This window comes from Sarcophilus harrisii, chromosome 2 (assembly GCF_902635505.1).
Source record: "Sarcophilus harrisii chromosome 2, mSarHar1.11, whole genome shotgun sequence".
Classification (NCBI taxonomy): Eukaryota; Metazoa; Chordata; class Mammalia; order Dasyuromorphia; family Dasyuridae; genus Sarcophilus; species Sarcophilus harrisii.
This window is the reverse complement of record NC_045427.1, coordinates 130,099,447-130,118,898: the sequence shown is the minus strand read 5'-3', so window position 1 is coordinate 130,118,898 and position 19,452 is coordinate 130,099,447. Positions and strand designations below refer to the sequence as shown.

The 19,452-nt window shown below is 35.8% G+C and overlaps 1 protein-coding gene across 1 annotated transcript in view; it reads right to left on the bottom strand.

Annotated features, from left to right (window-relative positions):
- Positions 1-7,258: 7,258 nt before the first annotated feature.
- HGSNAT (heparan-alpha-glucosaminide N-acetyltransferase) overlaps positions 7,259-19,452 on the bottom strand; it is a 48,808-nt gene continuing 36,614 nt past the window's right edge. Inside the window, exons 12-18 of the mRNA XM_031950807.1 lie at positions 18,195-18,292; positions 14,959-15,085; positions 13,070-13,156; positions 11,495-11,572; positions 9,762-9,832; positions 9,539-9,651; positions 7,259-8,441 (exon numbers count right to left, since the gene is read on the bottom strand). Of these exons, the coding sequence (XP_031806667.1) occupies positions 8,260-8,441; positions 9,539-9,651; positions 9,762-9,832; positions 11,495-11,572; positions 13,070-13,156; positions 14,959-15,085; positions 18,195-18,292 (756 nt within the window). The 3' untranslated portion in view covers positions 7,259-8,259. The remainder of the gene's footprint in view (positions 8,442-9,538; positions 9,652-9,761; positions 9,833-11,494; positions 11,573-13,069; positions 13,157-14,958; positions 15,086-18,194; positions 18,293-19,452) is intronic.

Below are 19,452 nucleotides of genomic sequence, written 5' to 3'. Positions count from 1 at the left end.
GTGGAAACAAAATTAACTCAGAATCAACAGTGTTAGTACATATAAACTTTAGGAATCTACCTTTGATATTCCATTTACAGTGTGCTTCCATTATGTGTATAAAGTTATTCAAGTTACATAAAGATTTTATAACTATCAGTTATCAGATAAGTATCAGTGTACAGTTGGCTCAGGTGACAAGGAGATGGTCTCCTAATGGACAAGAACTAATCTTTGAGCAAGGCTCAAAGAAATTAACTGTGAAACTGGAAAAGAAATGTTTTCACACAAAAAGTAACATTTTCAACAGTCAGAACCTATTTTGGCCAGAGCTCAATAAAATATAGTGCTGTTGTGGGAACCATTTGCATGGGATGTTGCCAAGCTGTCATGAAAGGACTTCCTGGGAATTGATATGAAATGCTAAGCTAGAAAGCCAAAGCTTTAAAAGACATCAGTCTTTTAAAAAATGTTTTAGCACTGTCCACAAATCAAGGGATTTTTTTAAAAAGTCTAGCATTCAGTGATATAATGCAAACATCTTGAATTTCTATCAACAGTAAACGTAAGAATTCATAAAACTTGGAAGAGAGAAGCATAATAAAGTTTGAAATTACTGTAACTAATGCCCAACAAATTGATTACTAAAAGAATATTGGCTTATGATAAACTAATGAAAAGAGTTGCAAAGAAAAGACTCAATGAATCTACAACTGAGCAAACTATTCTTTTCTACCTAATTTCAAAATTTACAAGAACCTCTGAGACGTTAAGAGAATTTGTACCTGAAACTGCTTCATTATTGAAATGAGTTTATTTAATCGGATTACATTTGTCGATTAGTTAATGTTAGCGTTTTACATGTTTGGAGAGAGTTAAGAACTTATCTCTTGCTGCTATGTTGGAAATTCTAGCCCTTATTTCTGTTGTGAGAAGGATCGTGAGTATTAATTTTACTCTTGGTTCAAAATCTACTCCTAAGCTTTTCCACTTGTTAGAGTGATCTCTACCTCTGGGAAGTGGTAATAACTAAATTCATAATTATGTTCTGTCACATTGGGAAATTCTCTTAAGGAAGTTTTTTGCAGAAGTTCATTTGTCTTTTTCTCACCCTAAGGAGTGAAGAGTCAATGATTTCAATTCATTATTATAGAGGTTCAGGATACAGCAGCCGATGTAAGGATATAAAAACTGATATATAAGAAAAATCACCATTTAATATTCTTTGGACATAAATTTTACTTTTGGACCCTACATATCTATGGATGCCCTTGCTTTGGCTTATAGACTCATAGGATTTAGCACTTAAAGAATACTAAAAGGAAAAATCTTAGATCACCTCATCTAGATAACAAAAAATAGACAATATTTTTATATGATGCCTTCACATTTGCAAAGTACTTTATAATAATTTCACTTAATCCTCACAATAGACATGGGAGGGAGAGGGGCTATTTTTTGGTCTCATTTCATAGATTAGGAAACTGAATCAGGTTAAATGATTTGCCCACAGTCAAATAGGTAGTTCAGTGTCTAGGGAAAGATTTGAATTCATGTCTTCAAGACACCAGTACTCTCCACAATCTGTCTCAAATAAAGAAACTTTTAAGGGCCCAGAAGGGTTACAGAATTCTATCATAGTCACACAAGTAATAAGTAGCAGAGGCAAGAATCATTACTCAAGTCCATTGTCTTTTGTATTACCCCATAGTGGTGTTTTTAAAACTAGTGAAGTAAATAAGTAAGTTTTAGAACCTACACTTAAGCATACTAAAAATACAAACTTAAACATAAGGATAAATACAGAAACATTAAATAAATGTCCAATAAAAGACTTTTCTAAGTTGACAATATTTTCTGCTACTAGATGATGCTACATATTCAGTTTTGAAAAGGCTCCTAAATAATGATAAAAAAAAAAAAAAACCCTAACTGCTGAGCTTGTCTAAGTATAGTTTTAATCTTAAAAGTACAATTATATGGATCATATTTTTAAAAAATGTTACCATACCCAGTTAGTAGTTGAATAAATGGGCTACACAGCAGCTATCAAGTACTCTAAAAAAATACGAATTAGTTATATACCCGTTTTGCCTAAATATATAACAATAGAAGTGGACCCAGCAAGTATTGCAATTTAGAATGGGGCTAGCAATCTTTTCTCACTGTCAGGTGTCTGCATCGTTTCATTCATAAAATATGGTTTAATTTGAATGATCAATGTAAACAATGCAATTATTGTGTACTGAAAAATTGTCCACTTTGCAATCATAAATATTTTCAGGCACAAAAGATTATTTTGCTGGCATTTCAGATATCTATAATTAATATGCTGTGGCAAAATTCTATTTTTCTTTCCAAGTTGGAAGAGGAAGTAGAAAAAATGAATGATTATAAGTTAAAAATAAAATTTAATTTAGAAAATAAAATAGATCAACTGTTGAACTAAACAAAATGTGAAAGATCATAAGGTAGACACTTCAAGGTAATTGAACAAGAAGATGAAGGAGCTGCAAAGATGATATAAACTTCTGAACAGATAAAAGAGTGAATACAAGCTCTGTGGAAGAAATTAACCTTGGGATAATTGATTATAAAAATTATTATTATTCTTATTTGTAGTTTCTCTAGTTTTGTTTGAGAGCCTCAATTCAACAAACACTCAGGGGTCTACCTAAAGTATTAGTTGCCAAGAATATAAAAAATAACATGAAAGACAGTCTGTCTGAAGAAGTTTACATTTAACATGTGAATGAGTCTACACATGATTGCTTTCTAATTTTTTTTTTATCAACTAAGATCTTCCTCTTCCCTTTAACTATTCCCCATCCTAGCTCATCCCTCTACCCCAAGAACTAAAGAAAAATAAATCCTGTTTAAAACACACACACACATACACACACACACAATATCAAAACAGATTTCCACATTTGCCATGTCCAAAAAATTTTTTGACTAATTCTGAACTCTGAAGTACTTTACCTATCAGGACATGAGTAACATGTGTTCCTCTGGACCCATGATTAGTCATTACACTGATAAGAGTTCTTAATTCTTTCAAAGTTCAAAGTTGGATTCAAAGATCCAAAGATCCTGGATCTGTGACCCAGGATGAGAGAGCACGACAAATTCAAAGCAATATCTTAACAATATTGCTGTCATTTTTATTAATTATTCTGGGTTTTGGTTGGTTTTTATTTTCATTTCACTCCATCTACAAGTTTTCCCGTGATTTCTCTGAAACTATCCTCTTCATTTTTTATGGTATGACAGTATCATTACATTTATATATAATAATTTGTTTGCTCATTTCCTAACTTAGGAATCTTTTCACATTCCATTCTTCACCACTTCAAAAGAACTGAAACAAATTGATAAATGGTCAAAAAATAAGAACAGATGATTTTCAGATGAAATTTAACCATTTATCGTTATAACAAAGAAATGTTCTAAATCACTATTGATCAGAGAAATGCAAATTAAGACAACTCTGAGATACCACTACATACCTCTCAGATTAGTTAAAATGACAGAAAAAGGTGATGAATGTTGAAGGGGATGTGGGAAAACTGGGGTGCTAATGCATTGTTGGTGGAATTGTGGACTGATCTAACCATTCAGGAGAGCAATCTGGAACTATACCCAAAGGGCTGTCAAACTGAATGTCCTTTGATCCAGAAATGTCTCTAATGTGTCCCAAAGAGATCATAAAGAGAAAGGCATCCACATGTGCAAAAATGTTTGTGGTAGCCCTCTTTGTAGTGGCAAGGAACTGGAAACTGAGTGGATGCTTATTAGGGAAGGGCTGAATAAGTTATAGTATATGAATGTTATGGAATATTATTGTTTTATAAGAAATGACCAGCAGGATGGTTTCAGAAAATCCTGGAGAGACTTACATGAACTGATGCTGAGTGTAATGAGAAGAACCAGAATCATTATACACGGCAACAACAATATTATATGAAGATCAATTCTGATGGATATGGCTCTTTTCACCAAGTAGATGATTCAGGCCAGTTCCAATGGTCTTATGATGGAGAGACCCATCTGCACCTTGAGAGAGAATCACAACATAGCATTTTCACCTCTTTTGTTGTTGTTTGCTTGCATTTTGTTTTCTTTCTCATTTTTTTCCTTTTTGATCTGATTTTTCTTGTGCAACATAATTGTGGAAATATGCATAGAAGAATTGCACATGTTTAATATATATTGGATTATTTGTTGAATAGGGGAGGGGGTGGTGGGAAAGGAGGGAAAAAATTTGGATTATGAGGTTTTGCAGGGTGAATATTGAAAATTATGCATATGTTTTAAAAATAAACAGCTTTAATAAAAGTCATTTAATCAAAAAAAAAAACTTTAGAAATTCAAGGAAAGAGCTAAAATACTTTCTACCTTTCCTTTAATTTCATCTCCCCCCTCCCTCATTTTCTATTGAGTGAAATGTATTTATCCAATTCTGTGTGTTCATCCCTCCTTTAACCAGTTCAAATGAGAATAAAATTGAAGTGCCAGCTGCTCTCCCCCATTCCCTCCTTGTTTATATAAATATCTATTTGTGTATCCTAATCATTTAAGATTAATTTCCCCAACCTTCATTTCCCTTCCCCAACCCCCATTTCCCATCCCCAGCATTTTTCTTCCTCTTCTTTCCATTCTTTTTCTTAAGATCATCAAAACCTTACGAGAACCACTCATCAGCTTCATCTAATTGGACTCCTTTTTTGAACCCTGATGATAATTTAGATTATGTATCATCTCCCTTGGTTAGAATGTAAGCAGTTTATCCTTTAGTCCTTTGTCATCATCCATGTTTATCTTTTTATGCTTCCCATCACTCCTGTGTTTGAACTGCCTTAATGAAATAATAGGTTTGGTCTTCTCATCAGAAAGGCTTGGAAGTCCTCTATTTAATTAAAACAAAATTATACTCAGTTTTCCCAGATAAATTATTCTTGGCTCTAAGCACATACTCTTTGCCTTTGGAAATATACTCAAAGTTCTCCTCTCCTTTATAGTAGTGACTGCTAAATCATGTATGATCCTATGACTCCTTAGTTCTTGAATTCATGTTCTGGCTGTTGGCGGTAATCCAGGAAGTTCTGGATTTTCATCATGATGTTCCTTTTCATTTTGTGGTTTCTGCTGGTCACTCTCTCTTCACTTTGCCCTCTGATTCTGAGATCTGGGCAGTTTTAAGATTTTTGGAAATACGATTTTTAGGCTTTTTTTTTTTTTTTTTGTCATAGCATTCAAAGAGTTCAGTGATTCTTTTTTTAAAAAATTTCATTATTTTCCAGAGCAGTTGTTTTTGCTATAAAATATCTTAAATTTTCTTTATTTTTACTTAGCCTTTTGACTTATTTTAATATTTCTCATTGTCCCATAATCATTCTTTGGCTGGTCCTATTGCTGCTTTCTTAGGATATGTTGTGTTATTTTATGATCTTAGACACAGACCAAAGACCTGTGAGTTTCAGCATTCCCAAAGTGGTCTGATCCAGGGCAATCTGATTGCTGCTCTCCCTCCTCCCAATTCTGCAAGTTCTTGACCCAGGTTTCTGTCAGAGCAATTACAGAATGCAGCTAGACACAGCCCCCACCAGCCGGCTAGGAAGTTCTGTTTCAGTGACAACTGCAGGCTCCCCTTTGATCCCTCCATTAGTTTTCTGCAGGCAGACTGGGCTAGATGCTGGGACTGGAATCTATTTTTGCTCCTGGGGGGTGTGTGAACGGTAGCTGATGGCTAGTGGACTTTCTTCTTGTAGCACATTCTCCAGGACAGTCACGTGCAAGTTCCCTTCTCAGTCTACTGTGGATCTGTGACCCAGGACTGGAGAGAGCACGACAAAGCTGCTACCTAGTACCTGTCCCTGTCTCTGTGGACAGCTGTAGGTCTGGAGGTGTCCTAGTAGGGGTCTGGGAACTCTTCCTGCCCTTTCCCTAGGAGCCGGAGCGCACACCCATGATGTGCTCTTGTCCTGACCTAGTTCCCAATGTCAGGAGACTTCTCAGTCTCCCTGTGCTGATCTGGACCAAACAAAGGAATCACAGTGACTTCTGGGTTTCCCTGTCAAAGTTCGGTCTCTATCTTTTCCAGGTCTGGTCAGAGTTTTGCAGATTGGAACCTGAGTGCATCACAGCTTCTTGGAAGTCTGCCTGTCTTGCTGTCTCCTGTTACTTTATGCAGGAGCGAGCACTGACAACTAGGCAAGTCACTTCCCCTGTCTGCTTTGGGTTCCTCAACTAAAGTGAGAACAATGGCCCCTATGTCACAGATAAATAAATGCTGAATTCTTCCCAGGTTTTCTCTTCTTTCCCTAAGGGGACTGGAAATGGCTTAACACTCAAGGTGACCCCTGAGCTGATTCTTACAACTGTATGAGGCAGTATTTGTTTCATGATCACTGGGTGGGGCTCTAGCAATTATTTTTATTTTTCTCTAATTTCTCTGAATTAACACCAGTCATCTCCCAATAATATCAAATGACTTAGGTCACATCAAGCTCTCAAGAGAACTAAAATGACAAATCAAAGGACAGTGGAAAGCAGAGTGGGGGGCATGAACAGGCTGTGGAAAGCTCTGGGAGCATCAGGTGCAAGGAGTAGTGAAGACACATGACTGAAAAGGGAGATTATACAAGTCAAGGAGTAGGAATGAGAAATAACAGATAGATAGTTTGACTAGGCATAACAGTATCTCCAAAATACTAAAAGAAGGAAGACCTTCAGCTCCTTTGAAAGATTTCTAAAATTCCTGGATAAATTTTGGTTTCTGAAGACTGATAGTGGATACCTCTCAGGAAAGGGGTGGAGTTCTCTAGCTGCAAAGCATATACATGCAGATATGGCCAATGTGTTATATTGTTTTGCTTGACTTTTTATTATAGTGAACGTTTGCTAGGGACAGAAAGGAGTCATTCAGGAGTAAAAGGAGTATTAAAAAAAAAAAAAAGGCACCAACAAAACACTTTCAAATAATGAAAAGAAAAAAAAATCGGGATGAGCCTCACAAGGAAAATGTGTGAGTGGGGCAATAGTCTGCGTATCTTAGTGGATGGACCACACATTCATGAACTCATGGGTCCACCAAGTACCAAACTCCAAAATTCCCCACCAACATGTGCTAATGAAGCACATGAAACCTGCTAATTCTTATTTTAGGTTTTCTCAATTCCATTATGGAAAACACTCCCTTGTGGTGACAATGGGCAGAAAGCAGATTTCTATTGTAAAGTTTTAAGGCGAGGGGTTATACAAAGAATAGTCTGACAAATGCTGCTCAAACATTTTAATTGGAATTTTTCCATAATAAAATACACCTTTACTGAGAATTTCAGAAAAACGATAGGTAAATTCTAGATAGCTACAGAACACTGGTGAGAAAAGAAGTTCAATACATGATATCTTTTAAAAAAAAAAATGAAACAAAAGAAAAAGTCTTTTGGCAGAAAGAGGCATTTTTTTTCAAGAAGCATCAGGGAACAGAAACATGTGTCACACAGCAAGCGCCTGGCAGATCTGAAAAGGGCACTTAGAAAGGTAGGCTTTCTTGGAACTCACTTAGAAGGAATCACACGGCAGAAAAGCTGGGATTTTTAAATAAAGCAGAGCATATCAGCACAAAAACACATTCAATAACTTTTACAGTTCACAAGAGAAATAAGGCTGCTCTTCATAAGCGGGGTATATAAGCTCTAAAAGGGTCATTTTATAGGAAAATGAAATGAATCAGGTCTTCAATTGTTTTTTATCAAACTTGAAAGCAAAAAGGCCTGCAATAATTCCCTTTTTCTGAGACCTCATCAAAAGGGAATTAAAACTGTCAAACAAACTTTTTTTTGTTGTTGAGGCAATTGGGGTTAAGTGGCTTGTCCAAGGTCACACAGCTAGCAAGTGCCTGAGGCCAGATTTGAATCCAGTCTGCCTGACTCCAGAGCTGGTGCTCTACCCACTATGCAACCTAGCTGCCCCTAAACACATCTATTTACACAGAATAAAGGAGAAAAACTACCATGGTCAGTTACACTACAAACACATGATTTACAAATATACAGAAGACAGGGTTTCTGATGAGCTATGTATGGGATTAAACCAGTTCACAGGACTATAGCATCTAATTTATGCACATTAAAAGAGGATTTCATCATATTCCCATAACCCAACATTCCAAAGCCCATCCACTTTTCTCACTAATACAGATGACAGCCTATTTGTTTCACTGATCTCCCTGGGCCCCTCCAGAATCAATTCAATGAAATGGATATGCAAAGACCATCAGATTTTCCAGAAAATCCTTTTTCGGTAGAGCACGTAAGCAATGACCACCCAGAGGGAAGTGGCCACCAGGTTCTGAGTCAAGTGTTCCTTGTGAGACTGGTGGTCCTCCATCTTCCACTGGAAAGGGAAGTAGTTCTCAAAGACCTCATGCCCAACATACACCAGGATGGAGTTCATTCCTTAAAAAGAAATTTTCAAAAGTCATTATCAGCTGAAGGGACATTTCAGCTCCAGACTCACAAACTGGGGACTGCATCCTGGCAGACATGCTTGCCCCCATATGACTGCCCCCATTCTCTTCAAAGAGAAACTAGAATAATGTGTTTTAGAGAGAGATAAAAAAGAGATTTCGACAATGTAATGGAGGGGAGAACTCAGATCTGGAGTTGATGAATGGGAACTCACAGTATTGGAAATTTCCTTCACCTATGCGGATCAACAACTCATCTGTAATTTAAAATCGTAGAGATTTAGAATAACAACTGAGGCCCAGAGACATCAGGTAAGTTGCTTGTGACATCCAGGAAGCAGAATTAGAACCCTGGGTCTCATTCCAATGCTGGCTCCCTCCTACTAGGGGAGGGACTACTATCCTTCCTCAGACTATCTTATTCTCTGACATTTTTCATTTTGGGAAAAGTATTAATGTTGCACAAAACCTTATAAATCAAACTAAGCATGTTGTTATTATTATTATTATTTTTAACAATTATAACTTTTTACTGACAGAACCCACGCCTGGGTAATTTTTCTCAACATTATCCCTTGCACTCACTTCTGTTCCAACTTTTCCCCTCCCTCCCTCCCTTCACCCCCTCCCCCAGATGGCAAGCAGTCCTATACATGTTAAATATGTCGCAGTATATCCTAGATATAATATATGTGTGCAGAACCAAACAGTTCTCTTGTTGCACAGGGAGAATTGGATTCAGAAGGTAAAAATAACCCAGGAAGAAAAACAAAAATTAAGCATATTATTAAAAGACTGATGTCTTCCAGGAGGGACAATGCACGAGAACTATTATGATGCCAGATTTACTAATTATAAATTTACTAATCAATGGAGTATATATTTTGTGTCTCTAATCCCAAAAAGACAGCCTTGTTACCCTTCCATACATACACAAATGCAAGGTTCACAGAGTAGGCTCACCTCTAGGCAAGCTTTTTTCAGTGCCCCTCTTTACAGAAATATTCCCAAGTCATTGCTCCATAGATCTCAAGGTGTGCAACTATCAGCACAGTAAACTTTTGCTCCTGGATTAATCTGACTGACCTGGGTAAAAGAAGGGAGCTCCAGACCACAGTCTTGCAACATCCACCAAGAAATACATAAACAGGAGCAGAAGGAAAGCAAAGAAACTCAGAGTTGTCACATAGGAGATGGACCTAGGCAGGTGTAGGGAGAAAAGATAATGATAGTTAGTCATCTGTGCACTAAAGTATATTGCAGGGTAATCAAATAAAAGGATTAAAATAATATTTTGCTTTCCACTTACCAGAGATTTTTATTTACTGGGATGAAGCCTTCATTTTGAGAAAATTTGGTCAAAACACCGGAAATGATACCCTGTTTAAAAAAAAAAAAAAAAGACAGAGGAATATAATATATATATATATATATATATATATATATATATATATATATATATAAAATTTACACTACCAAACAAGGGGAAAAATATCCTTACTGTAATTACTGAACTCTTTATAACAAAATAATATTTTCAAGTCATTCTAAACAAATTACGGTATAAGAATGAAATGGAATATTATTGTGCTGTTAGAAGTGATGAAGGGGATGGTTTCAGAGAAATCTGGGATGATTTGTAGGAACTGATCCAAAATGAAGTGAGCAGAACCAGGAGAACAATCTACACAATAACAGCAATACTGTTGAGGACAAACAGCTCTCAAAGACTTGGAAGCAATCCTACTGTTTACCTTTTCAGTGGGTGGGGAGAGGGTTGGAGAGAATTTGGAACTCCAAAAAATTTTTTTAAAGTAAAAAATAAATAAATAGTGAAGGAGGGTGGCCAGAGGAGGGGAAACTTGGAAACTGAGCAACATATTAACCAAACAATTTCTAAAGATTTGTGATAAAACATCTTGCCCATTCCCCAACAGAGATGGATTCAGAGTGCAGGTGGAAGTATTTTTTTTTTTGGGGGGGGGGGGGTAGACAATGCAGGAATTTGTTTCTCTTGACTCCTCATACTTATAACAGTTGAGGTTTTTTGTTTTCTCTATGTGGGGAAAGGAGAGATGAAGAAAAGAGAAAATTGATTTTTCTTTGAAAATTATAATTTAAAAAATAAAGTCATTCTAATGGTAATTTCTGATTCATCCTTATTAACATTTATATGCGAGAAACAGAAGAGAACAGGAAGCCTGAACTGGCTCCCACTCCCACACACGGAATCAGTGACCAAGAGGAGAACAGCATGAAACAGTGTCTCTGCCAATTTAATTTTTATATTCAATTCTAGAACACAACATGGGAAAATAGCCCCTGGTCTTAACACAACAGTTGTTTTTCTTATTCATGTGACAATCTAATGTGCAGAAGCAGAAGCCCTCTCCTTAATTAAAAAGGAAGGTTTTTTCCTATAAATCTGAGACAGGGCAGGTAATTCATCAAAGATTGCTCACTGTTACAATGAAAATAAAACATTGGATGTATAATAGAAATGGATATAAATTGAGAGATTTTACAGGTATTTCTAACTATACACATTTTGACATATTTCATGAATGAGAGGCAGTACAGCTTAATGACCAGTAAACTGGCATTGAAATCAGAAAACTGGTTCCAGTCCTGCCATAGACACACACTGGCTCTGGTAAAATAAGTAAGTCATTTACTCTCTCAGCGGACTTCATAACTCCTTCCAACACTAGAAGTTGCAAAGGAGTTGCTAATCTGCATCAGTGGAGGGAGGTTCCAGACCCGAGTCCACTGTATTAATGAAATCAAAAGCCAGACCTTCACCATCCACTTGAAAAATGACATTCCTAATTATTTTCACATTTCTATTAATTTTTCATGACCAAGCATATTAATGTAAAAGTTTGATTTCAATTTTACTTTGAAGTAAAAACTGCCATCCCATCTATATTTCTATCTCATGGATTAAAAAATGGAGACAGCTTGGCCCTTCGAGATAGTCTTAAATTGTGGTCCTTTTGAGCGTCAGTGAAAACAAATGATAGTAATAAATCCATCACTTACCAACATGGCACTCCACAAAAGGAAACGCAGCATGATCTGCTTGGGCTGATCTTTGTAAAACAAGAGGATTTTTCCAGCCTAAGAAAAAAACCATCACTAATGAACTTGTTCATTTGTATGCAACTCTAGAACTTTATTTACAGAGTCCCTTCACATAGATGATCCCCCAAGAGCCTTGGAACAAACCTGCAAAGTGAGCAGGGTTTAAACACTATCATCCTCATCTTTACAAGAACAAGAACCCAAGCCCTCTCATTCTCAAGATGGATCTCTTTTTGACTGCATTGCTTTGACCAAGACAGACAGCACTGACACATACAATTACTCTTCCATAATGTGGGGATTAGGGTCATGACATCTCTGCCATCTGGAAAATGCACATAAATGTTTTTAGCCCTTTCTCTATACCAGAGAAGAAGTCTGAATTTTTTCTTTTTCTTTTATGGGGTGAGATATTATGACAACACTCTACTTTATGCATATCGGAGTTTCTAAATGTTTTCTGTTTCTAAACACCTTCATGTGTCATCTGCAGCTTCTGCAAAATTCCCCAAAAGGTTCCCATTTAATTTTTTATGCCAATCCACAATATATCAAAACTGCAATGAGGAAAATGGCAGTATGGAAGGAATACCTGTAATTTCCTGTGATTTCTTGAAGTAGTGGAATTTAGCAAAACAAATTTCCCTTTGGTCATGTCCCCCCAAAAAAATCTCAATCTGCTCTGATGGTCTCAATTTGTACCATTACCAATCTGACAGGAGGTAAGCAGTATTCACCAAAGAATGGGGCCTAACAACCTGAGAACCCCTGTTCTATACTTGGGCTCATATGAGGATAAAGTTTGTAAAGTGCTTTACAAATTAGGTGCTATATAAATGCTAGCTGCAATGGTATAAGGACTGGTTTTAGAGTCAAAATACCCAAATTCAAGTCATGCCTTGGACACCTACTAGCAGTAAGACCAGGGTTAAGTCAAAGGCAGTTAAGAGAAGTGCACCTGAGGTCATTAAGACCTGAAGTCAAATTCAGCTTTAGATATTTATTAGCTGTGTGACCCTGAATAAGTCACTAAACTGTCTGCCTCAGTGTCTTGCTCTGTAAAATGGAAATAGTAATAACAACTACCTCCCAGGGATGTCCTAATGATAAAATAATATTTGGAAAGCATTCTGCAAATATTACAACATTTTCTAAATGCTATTATTATTATTATTTATCATTATTATTAAGTCACAAAGTCTGGCTGACCTACATAATTCTCTGACTATAAATTATAGATAAAATATTAATCTCTACCAATAGAGGGAGTTTCCACCCTAGAAATTGCTTATACTGATAAAATCATAAACCCACGATCCACTTCACCCATCTGCTCTGAGAAAGCAAGCAGTAAAATGGAACATTGTTTCAATGAACGGAATGAGTATTAAATAGACTTTTTAAACTGTATAAGCAAAGCATCTTTAACTTGGAGTGGGTGGAAGGGAGAAGCTCCTTGGAATTTGTTTTGTTGTTTTGGTTCACTCAGAGAATATTATTTTTCAAGAAAAGAGCATTTGAAAGAAAAACTACCTGCACTCCTAAAAATGCCATCACAATTGAGTTGATAGTTCCCAAGAGTCCTTCAGGATCATAAGGAACTTTGGTGTGGTAGAGCACCTGGACAAGAAAGACAGGAAGAAAGTTAGTGGTGAAGATGGGTTTAGCACGTCACAAGCATCTTTGCCAGCATCCTCATCAAGTGTTTCTATATACAGGAAATTATCATATAATATATCACAGCCCTGATGGACAAAAATTGTTATCCATCAAACAGATAAACAAATTGTTCTCAAAAGAAAAAATGTAAACTTCTAATAAATAACCATATGAAATTTAAATCTAAATCACTAATAAAAGAAATGTAAATATGAAAAATTATGAGAATTCAGCTCAAAAGCAGAAAATTAGCAAAGAACACAAAATATGGGGGAAAAAAATCAGTGGTGGAAAGAAACAAAAAGATACACATGCTAATAAAGTATTGGTGAAGCTATGACTAGACTCTGGAAGGCAATTTGGAATGACACTTAAAATCCAACTAAAACATCTCTACTCACAGATCCCACTACTAGGCACATACTCCAAAGAGGTCAATGACAAAAATAAAGTTCCCATTTATATATATATATATATATATATATATATATATATATATAATCACAATATTTACAGAAGCATTTTGTGTAGTGGTAAAGAACTGGACATAAAGTTTCACCCATTAACTGTTGTTATTCAGTCATTTCAATCATATCCAACTCTTCATGACCCCATTTTGGGTTTTTCAGGAAGAGATAAGAGAATGGTTTGCCATTTCCTTCTCCAATTCATTTTTCAGATGAGAAAACTGAGGTAGATAGGGTTGAGTGACTTGCCCAGGGTCACATAACTAATAAGTACCTGAGGCTCAGATCTTCCTAACTCTAGACCTGGCACTCTACCCAATGACCCATTTAGCTGCTCCATCAATTGAAGAAGGGCTAAACAGAGAGTGGTACATGAATATAAGGAATGCTAGTGTGCTATAAGAAATAATGATGGGCCTAAATTTAGAAAAGCAAAGAAAGACAAAAATTGATGCAAAGAGAATAAGCAATGCCTAAACCATAAATGGAAAGAATGAAAAAAATTAAACTAAACACTTTAATGACCAAATGTGTCTTCCAAGAACAGATACAAAGAATGTCTTCCTTTTCTCTATGCAAAAGTGAAACTCTTATAGGTGTGAAACTATATATACTGTCAAAATCAATTGATGGCTGGTTGGTTTTATTGGTCTGTTTTTCTTTCCCCTTATTCTTTTTTTCTTCTTAATTTCTGTCACAAGAGATGGTTCTTCTGGTAGAAGCTGGAGCAAGGATAAATTTGGAAATTAAGATGACATAAAACAAATCAACAAAAATAAGATTTTTTGGAAAAGGGTCTTTCCCTAAACATAAAGCTCCTAAACAAAGCCTCAAGAAAAAAATTCCAGGAAGGACTCCAGAGATGAAATATCCTAAGATAGCAGAGCATATGTAAATGTTAACCTACTTTACTTTAACACAGAAACCTAAGAAAATACTACCAATAAAATGATGGTGCCAAGTTTAGTTCACTTAATAAGCCCCTAAGGCTTATAAGCTTAGCTCTGTACAATCTTCATGACACTATGCTCACTCTCTCTCTCCTAATTTTTAACATTAGAATGAAACACTTAGAAAAAATTTACCTGCAACATGACTTACCATGCTCCATATCTGATCCACTCTTGCCTAATTTTATAACGCAAAGATTTTTAAAAATTCACATAACAGAAGCAATCAGCAGCAAAAAGTACTCCACAATTAAAATGAGCCACCACAATTGAGTACAGGCTGTTTTCAATGAAGTACCCTTTTACCTTCCTTTCACTTCTTCAAGGATGAACTAATTTTACTCACATTAGGAGAGGGATGCTGGTAAATGTGGTCTTCTCCCAGAAGCAAACGATCGATGTAGCCAGCAGCTCCTCCAGTACAATTTGGGTATTTTCCAAAGTCTCCAATACCACCAGGACCAAGATAACCACTAGAGAGAGTAAAAAGTAAATTCTTACTTTATGAAACCTCATAAAGAATGACAATAAATTTATGGATGAAATCATGAATATTAAATTTATAAAATACAGAATACATTAACAATAAATAATAAAATTATTAAATATATAATTAGATGAACTATTTATACATGCTTACAGATTACAGGAAGGCTATGGCCTTAGCTTCAATTTCCTCATTTGTAAAATGGGTTGGATTAGATGATTTCTATGGTTACTTCCACCTCTAAACCTTTGATTCCCTTTGTAATGAAACGTTGATATCTTGTTGAACCTTCTTACTATACTTGACACAATACTCCATCTTCCATTTCCATTCTTGGAATGCACCTCTCCTTACCTCTGCCTCTTGGAATATTTGATTTTCTTCAAAGGGTAAACTTAAACACTATTTTTTACACAAAGACTTTTTGAATCCCTTCATATCAAATTATCTTGCATATCTCTTGAGTAAACATATAAACATATATATTTATATACATGTACATATATCTATATCTAACTATAGTGAAGTAGATAAAAACAAAAATGGAACAATACTTGTCCTCAAGAAGCTTATATTCTATTAGAAGAGATGTCTATATATAGATGCACATATGTGTATATTTGTATGTGCATTAATGTACTATACTTAGAAATCTATGTATGTTTATATGTCCATACACACATGTATACACACACACACACACACACGTAGACACACCTCCTCTAATAGAATGTAAGCTTCTTGAAAACTAAGTAGATGCCCATCAGTTGGAGAATGGCTGAGTAAATTGTGGTATATGAATGTTATGGAATATTATTGTTCTGTAAGAAATGACCAGCAGGATGATTTCAGAGAGACCTGGAGAGTTACATGAACTGATGCTGGGTGAAGGGAGCAGAACCAGATCATTGTACACAGAAACAACAAGATTAGATAATGATCAAGTCTGATGGACTTGGCTCTTTTCAACAATGAGGTGATTCAGACAATCTCAATAGATTTGTGAAGAAGAGAATCATCTGTATCCAGAGTTCTATGGGAACTGAATGTGGGTCACAACACAATATTTTCACCTTTTTTGTTGTTGCTTCCTTTTTTTCTTATTTTTTTCTTTTTGATCTGATTTTTCTTGTGTAGCAGGATAAATGTGGAAATACGTTTAAAAGAATTGCATATTTTTAACTTATATTGGATTACTTGCTGTTTGGGGGGGGAAGGGAGATTAATTTGGAACACAAGGTTTTACAAGAGTGAATGTTGAAAACTATCTTTGAATGTATTTTGAAAAATAAAAAGTTGTTTAAAAAAAAAAAAAAAAAAAAAAAAAAAAAGAATGCAAGCACTTTGAGGGCAGGCACTGCTCCATTTTTGTCTGTGTATCCCCAGCACCTTGCTGAGGTGCCTTGTACCTAGAAGGGTTCACTATCCCTTATTAATTGACAGATTGAACTTTTTGCCCATCACAGGAGTGTAAGAATCATGTTTATAACCGGGACTCTACTGCACTGGTGGTGGAGTTGTGAAAAAGTGTTTCTCTTATTATGGAAAGCAATTTGAAACTATGACCAAAGGGCAATCATACTATACACACTGTTTGATCCAGCAATATCACTGTATCCCAGAGAGATCAAAAAAAAAAAGGGAAAGTATCTATTTGTTAAAAAAAAATACTTGGAGCAGTTCTTTTTTGTGGGGGCAAAGAATTGGAAACTGAAGGGATGCTGATCAATTGGAGGATGGTTGAACAAGTTGGAATAGATGAATGTAATGGAATACTACTGTTATAAAAAATAAAGAATAGGTTGTTTTCAGAAAAACCTGGAAAGATTTATATGCAGTGATGCAAAGTGAAGTACACAGAGACAAGAGAATGTGATACATAGTAATTGATCAACTAAATGTGATTTAGCTCTTCTCAGTAACACAATGGCAGTTATGTTAAGACTGTTACTAAAACGATTAGAAGGAAAAATGTTATACACATCCAGAGAAAGAACTGATGCAGTTTGGATACAGATCAAACCATACTATTTTCACTTTCTTTATTTTATGGTGGGTTTTTTTTCTTCTTCCACAACAGACTAATTTGGGAATATGTTTTGCATTTTTGCACATATAGAACCTATATTAAATTGCTTACCTTCTAAGGGAAGGGAAAAGAGAGGGAAAGAGAAAATTTGAAACTTAAAAAAATATATATATTATGTTAAAACTTGTCTTTACATATAATTGGAAAAAATAAAGTATTATTTACAATACTGTTGTGCTATAAAGAATTTTTAAAAAATAAAGTTTACATTAATTTGATTCAACAATTCAAGGAGCATTTATTAAGCTCTTGCTGGGTATCAGGCACTGGAGATCCAAAGTTAAAAACAGAGAGTTTTTATAAAGTGCATGTACATGTACAAATATAATTAAAGTCAAAATATTTTAAGAGGGGAGGAGATGGTGAGCATCAACAGCTGTAAGCACCAGGAGAGGCCTCTTGAGAGAGGCCTTTGCTATTATTTGTAGGCTGTTATTAAATCTGACAATTCCCATTCCAAAAGATAATTAAGAAACTACACCAAAATATTTCTCAGGACATACTGTGGATTTCTCTCTGTAAGGTTTTTACATGGTAGAGAGTTGGCGGATGAAAGATTCATTTGCCAAAAATAGTTCAGATAAAATTTATAATATGCAGAAAAAAAATGCTATCATGACAGGAATGACAATAATTGGTATTTACATTGCCCTTTAAAAGAAGGGAAGTACTTTCTTGGATGCTTTCTCATTTGAGCTGTCTAGCTATGCTGAGCTTCACTACTACTCCTCCTGCTGCCCCACCACCACCACCATTACTACTACTACTACTACTACTACTACTACTACTACTACTACTACTACTATTTTTATTTCCCTCATTTTACAGATTAGAAAACTGGGGCTCAGAGAGGTAAGGGATTTCCTCAGTCAACATAGTCAGCAAGTATCAAATACAGCATAAAAACCTCAAGTGTTCCATGAAAGGCCAAATCCAGGGCTGTACCCACTCTGCACCCCGGCCTTTCCTTTTTAATATCTGCAAAAAGCAAGGAGAGTTTACTCACGTTGGGCAGCCAGGAACTGGTAACAAGAAGGTCACACACACCCAAGCGGCTTCCAACATCAGAATGAAAATCCACTGCGGCCAATAGGAGATAATATCCTGAAAAGAAGAACAGGACCTCTCCACTATGAATGGCAGAAAGGGAAATAGGACTGACTGCAAAAAATGAGCTTTGTGTAATATTCTACTATTCATTTTTCCCCTGAGGCAATTGGAGTTGTTAAGTGACTTGCCCAGGGTTACACAGCTAGGAACTGTTAAGTGTCTGAGGTCAAATTTGAACTTGGGTCCTCCTGACTTAAGGACTGTTGCTCTATCCACGGCACCCCTTGTGTAATATTCTAGACAAATGACCTTCAACTCACGGACTCTATTTTTGGGATGCTGAAGGGAAATGAGAGATGAATTTCTGTGGGTTCTAAGCTGTTTGTTTTATGAAGAATCACAATGAAAGCATTAAGAGAAATCAATTTTCAAGAACTCCATGGCAGGCTTTATTTAACAGCCCTCAGTGATGTTTCATCTAGCTTCCAGCACACATACAGTTTAAAATTTCTGAAATGAAATCACACAAGTAAATAATACATTTAAGCCATGCTGTAAGTTGCAGAATATTTAGTTACACCAGGAAATTAAACAATTAAAACATTATGATTAAATTCCTACAAAATATCGCTGGTGACAGGAAATGGTCAGGAAGAGGGTCAGAGGGGGCCAGTAGATACAGAATAAACTCATTACAGCTAACAAACCAGTCCTGGATTAGATCCATTTCCTATAGAAATGATGAGCTATCAATCTATAAGGCTGGGGTTCAGATGTATGATTTCATTAGTGAACAGAATACTCAGTGCATAAACTCCCTTTACTAAAGCAGGTCACAGATGTCAAAAATTTTAAAGATCCAACTGTCTGGGGGCATCGAGAGGATTGAATGACTTATTATCTGAATCCTAAAGCCAGGCTTGTACTCTCAACTATGCACTGCCTCCCATGAACCATATGCAGGAGAATGTAATTTCAGTGTAAATTGAGATACTTTCAACTTTAATCCAAGTTATATAAATGACATGATTACTATAATTAGCATTTACATAATTTGCATAGCCCTTTATTATCTCAACTTATTCTCAAAATAACCCTGGGAAGTACTATTATTATCCTAATTTTACAGATGGGGAAACTGAGTTAAGGACCCACCCAGGATGGGCAGGATGGATTTGGAGGTAGGAGCTAGGAATCATGAAGCCAGGATGTAT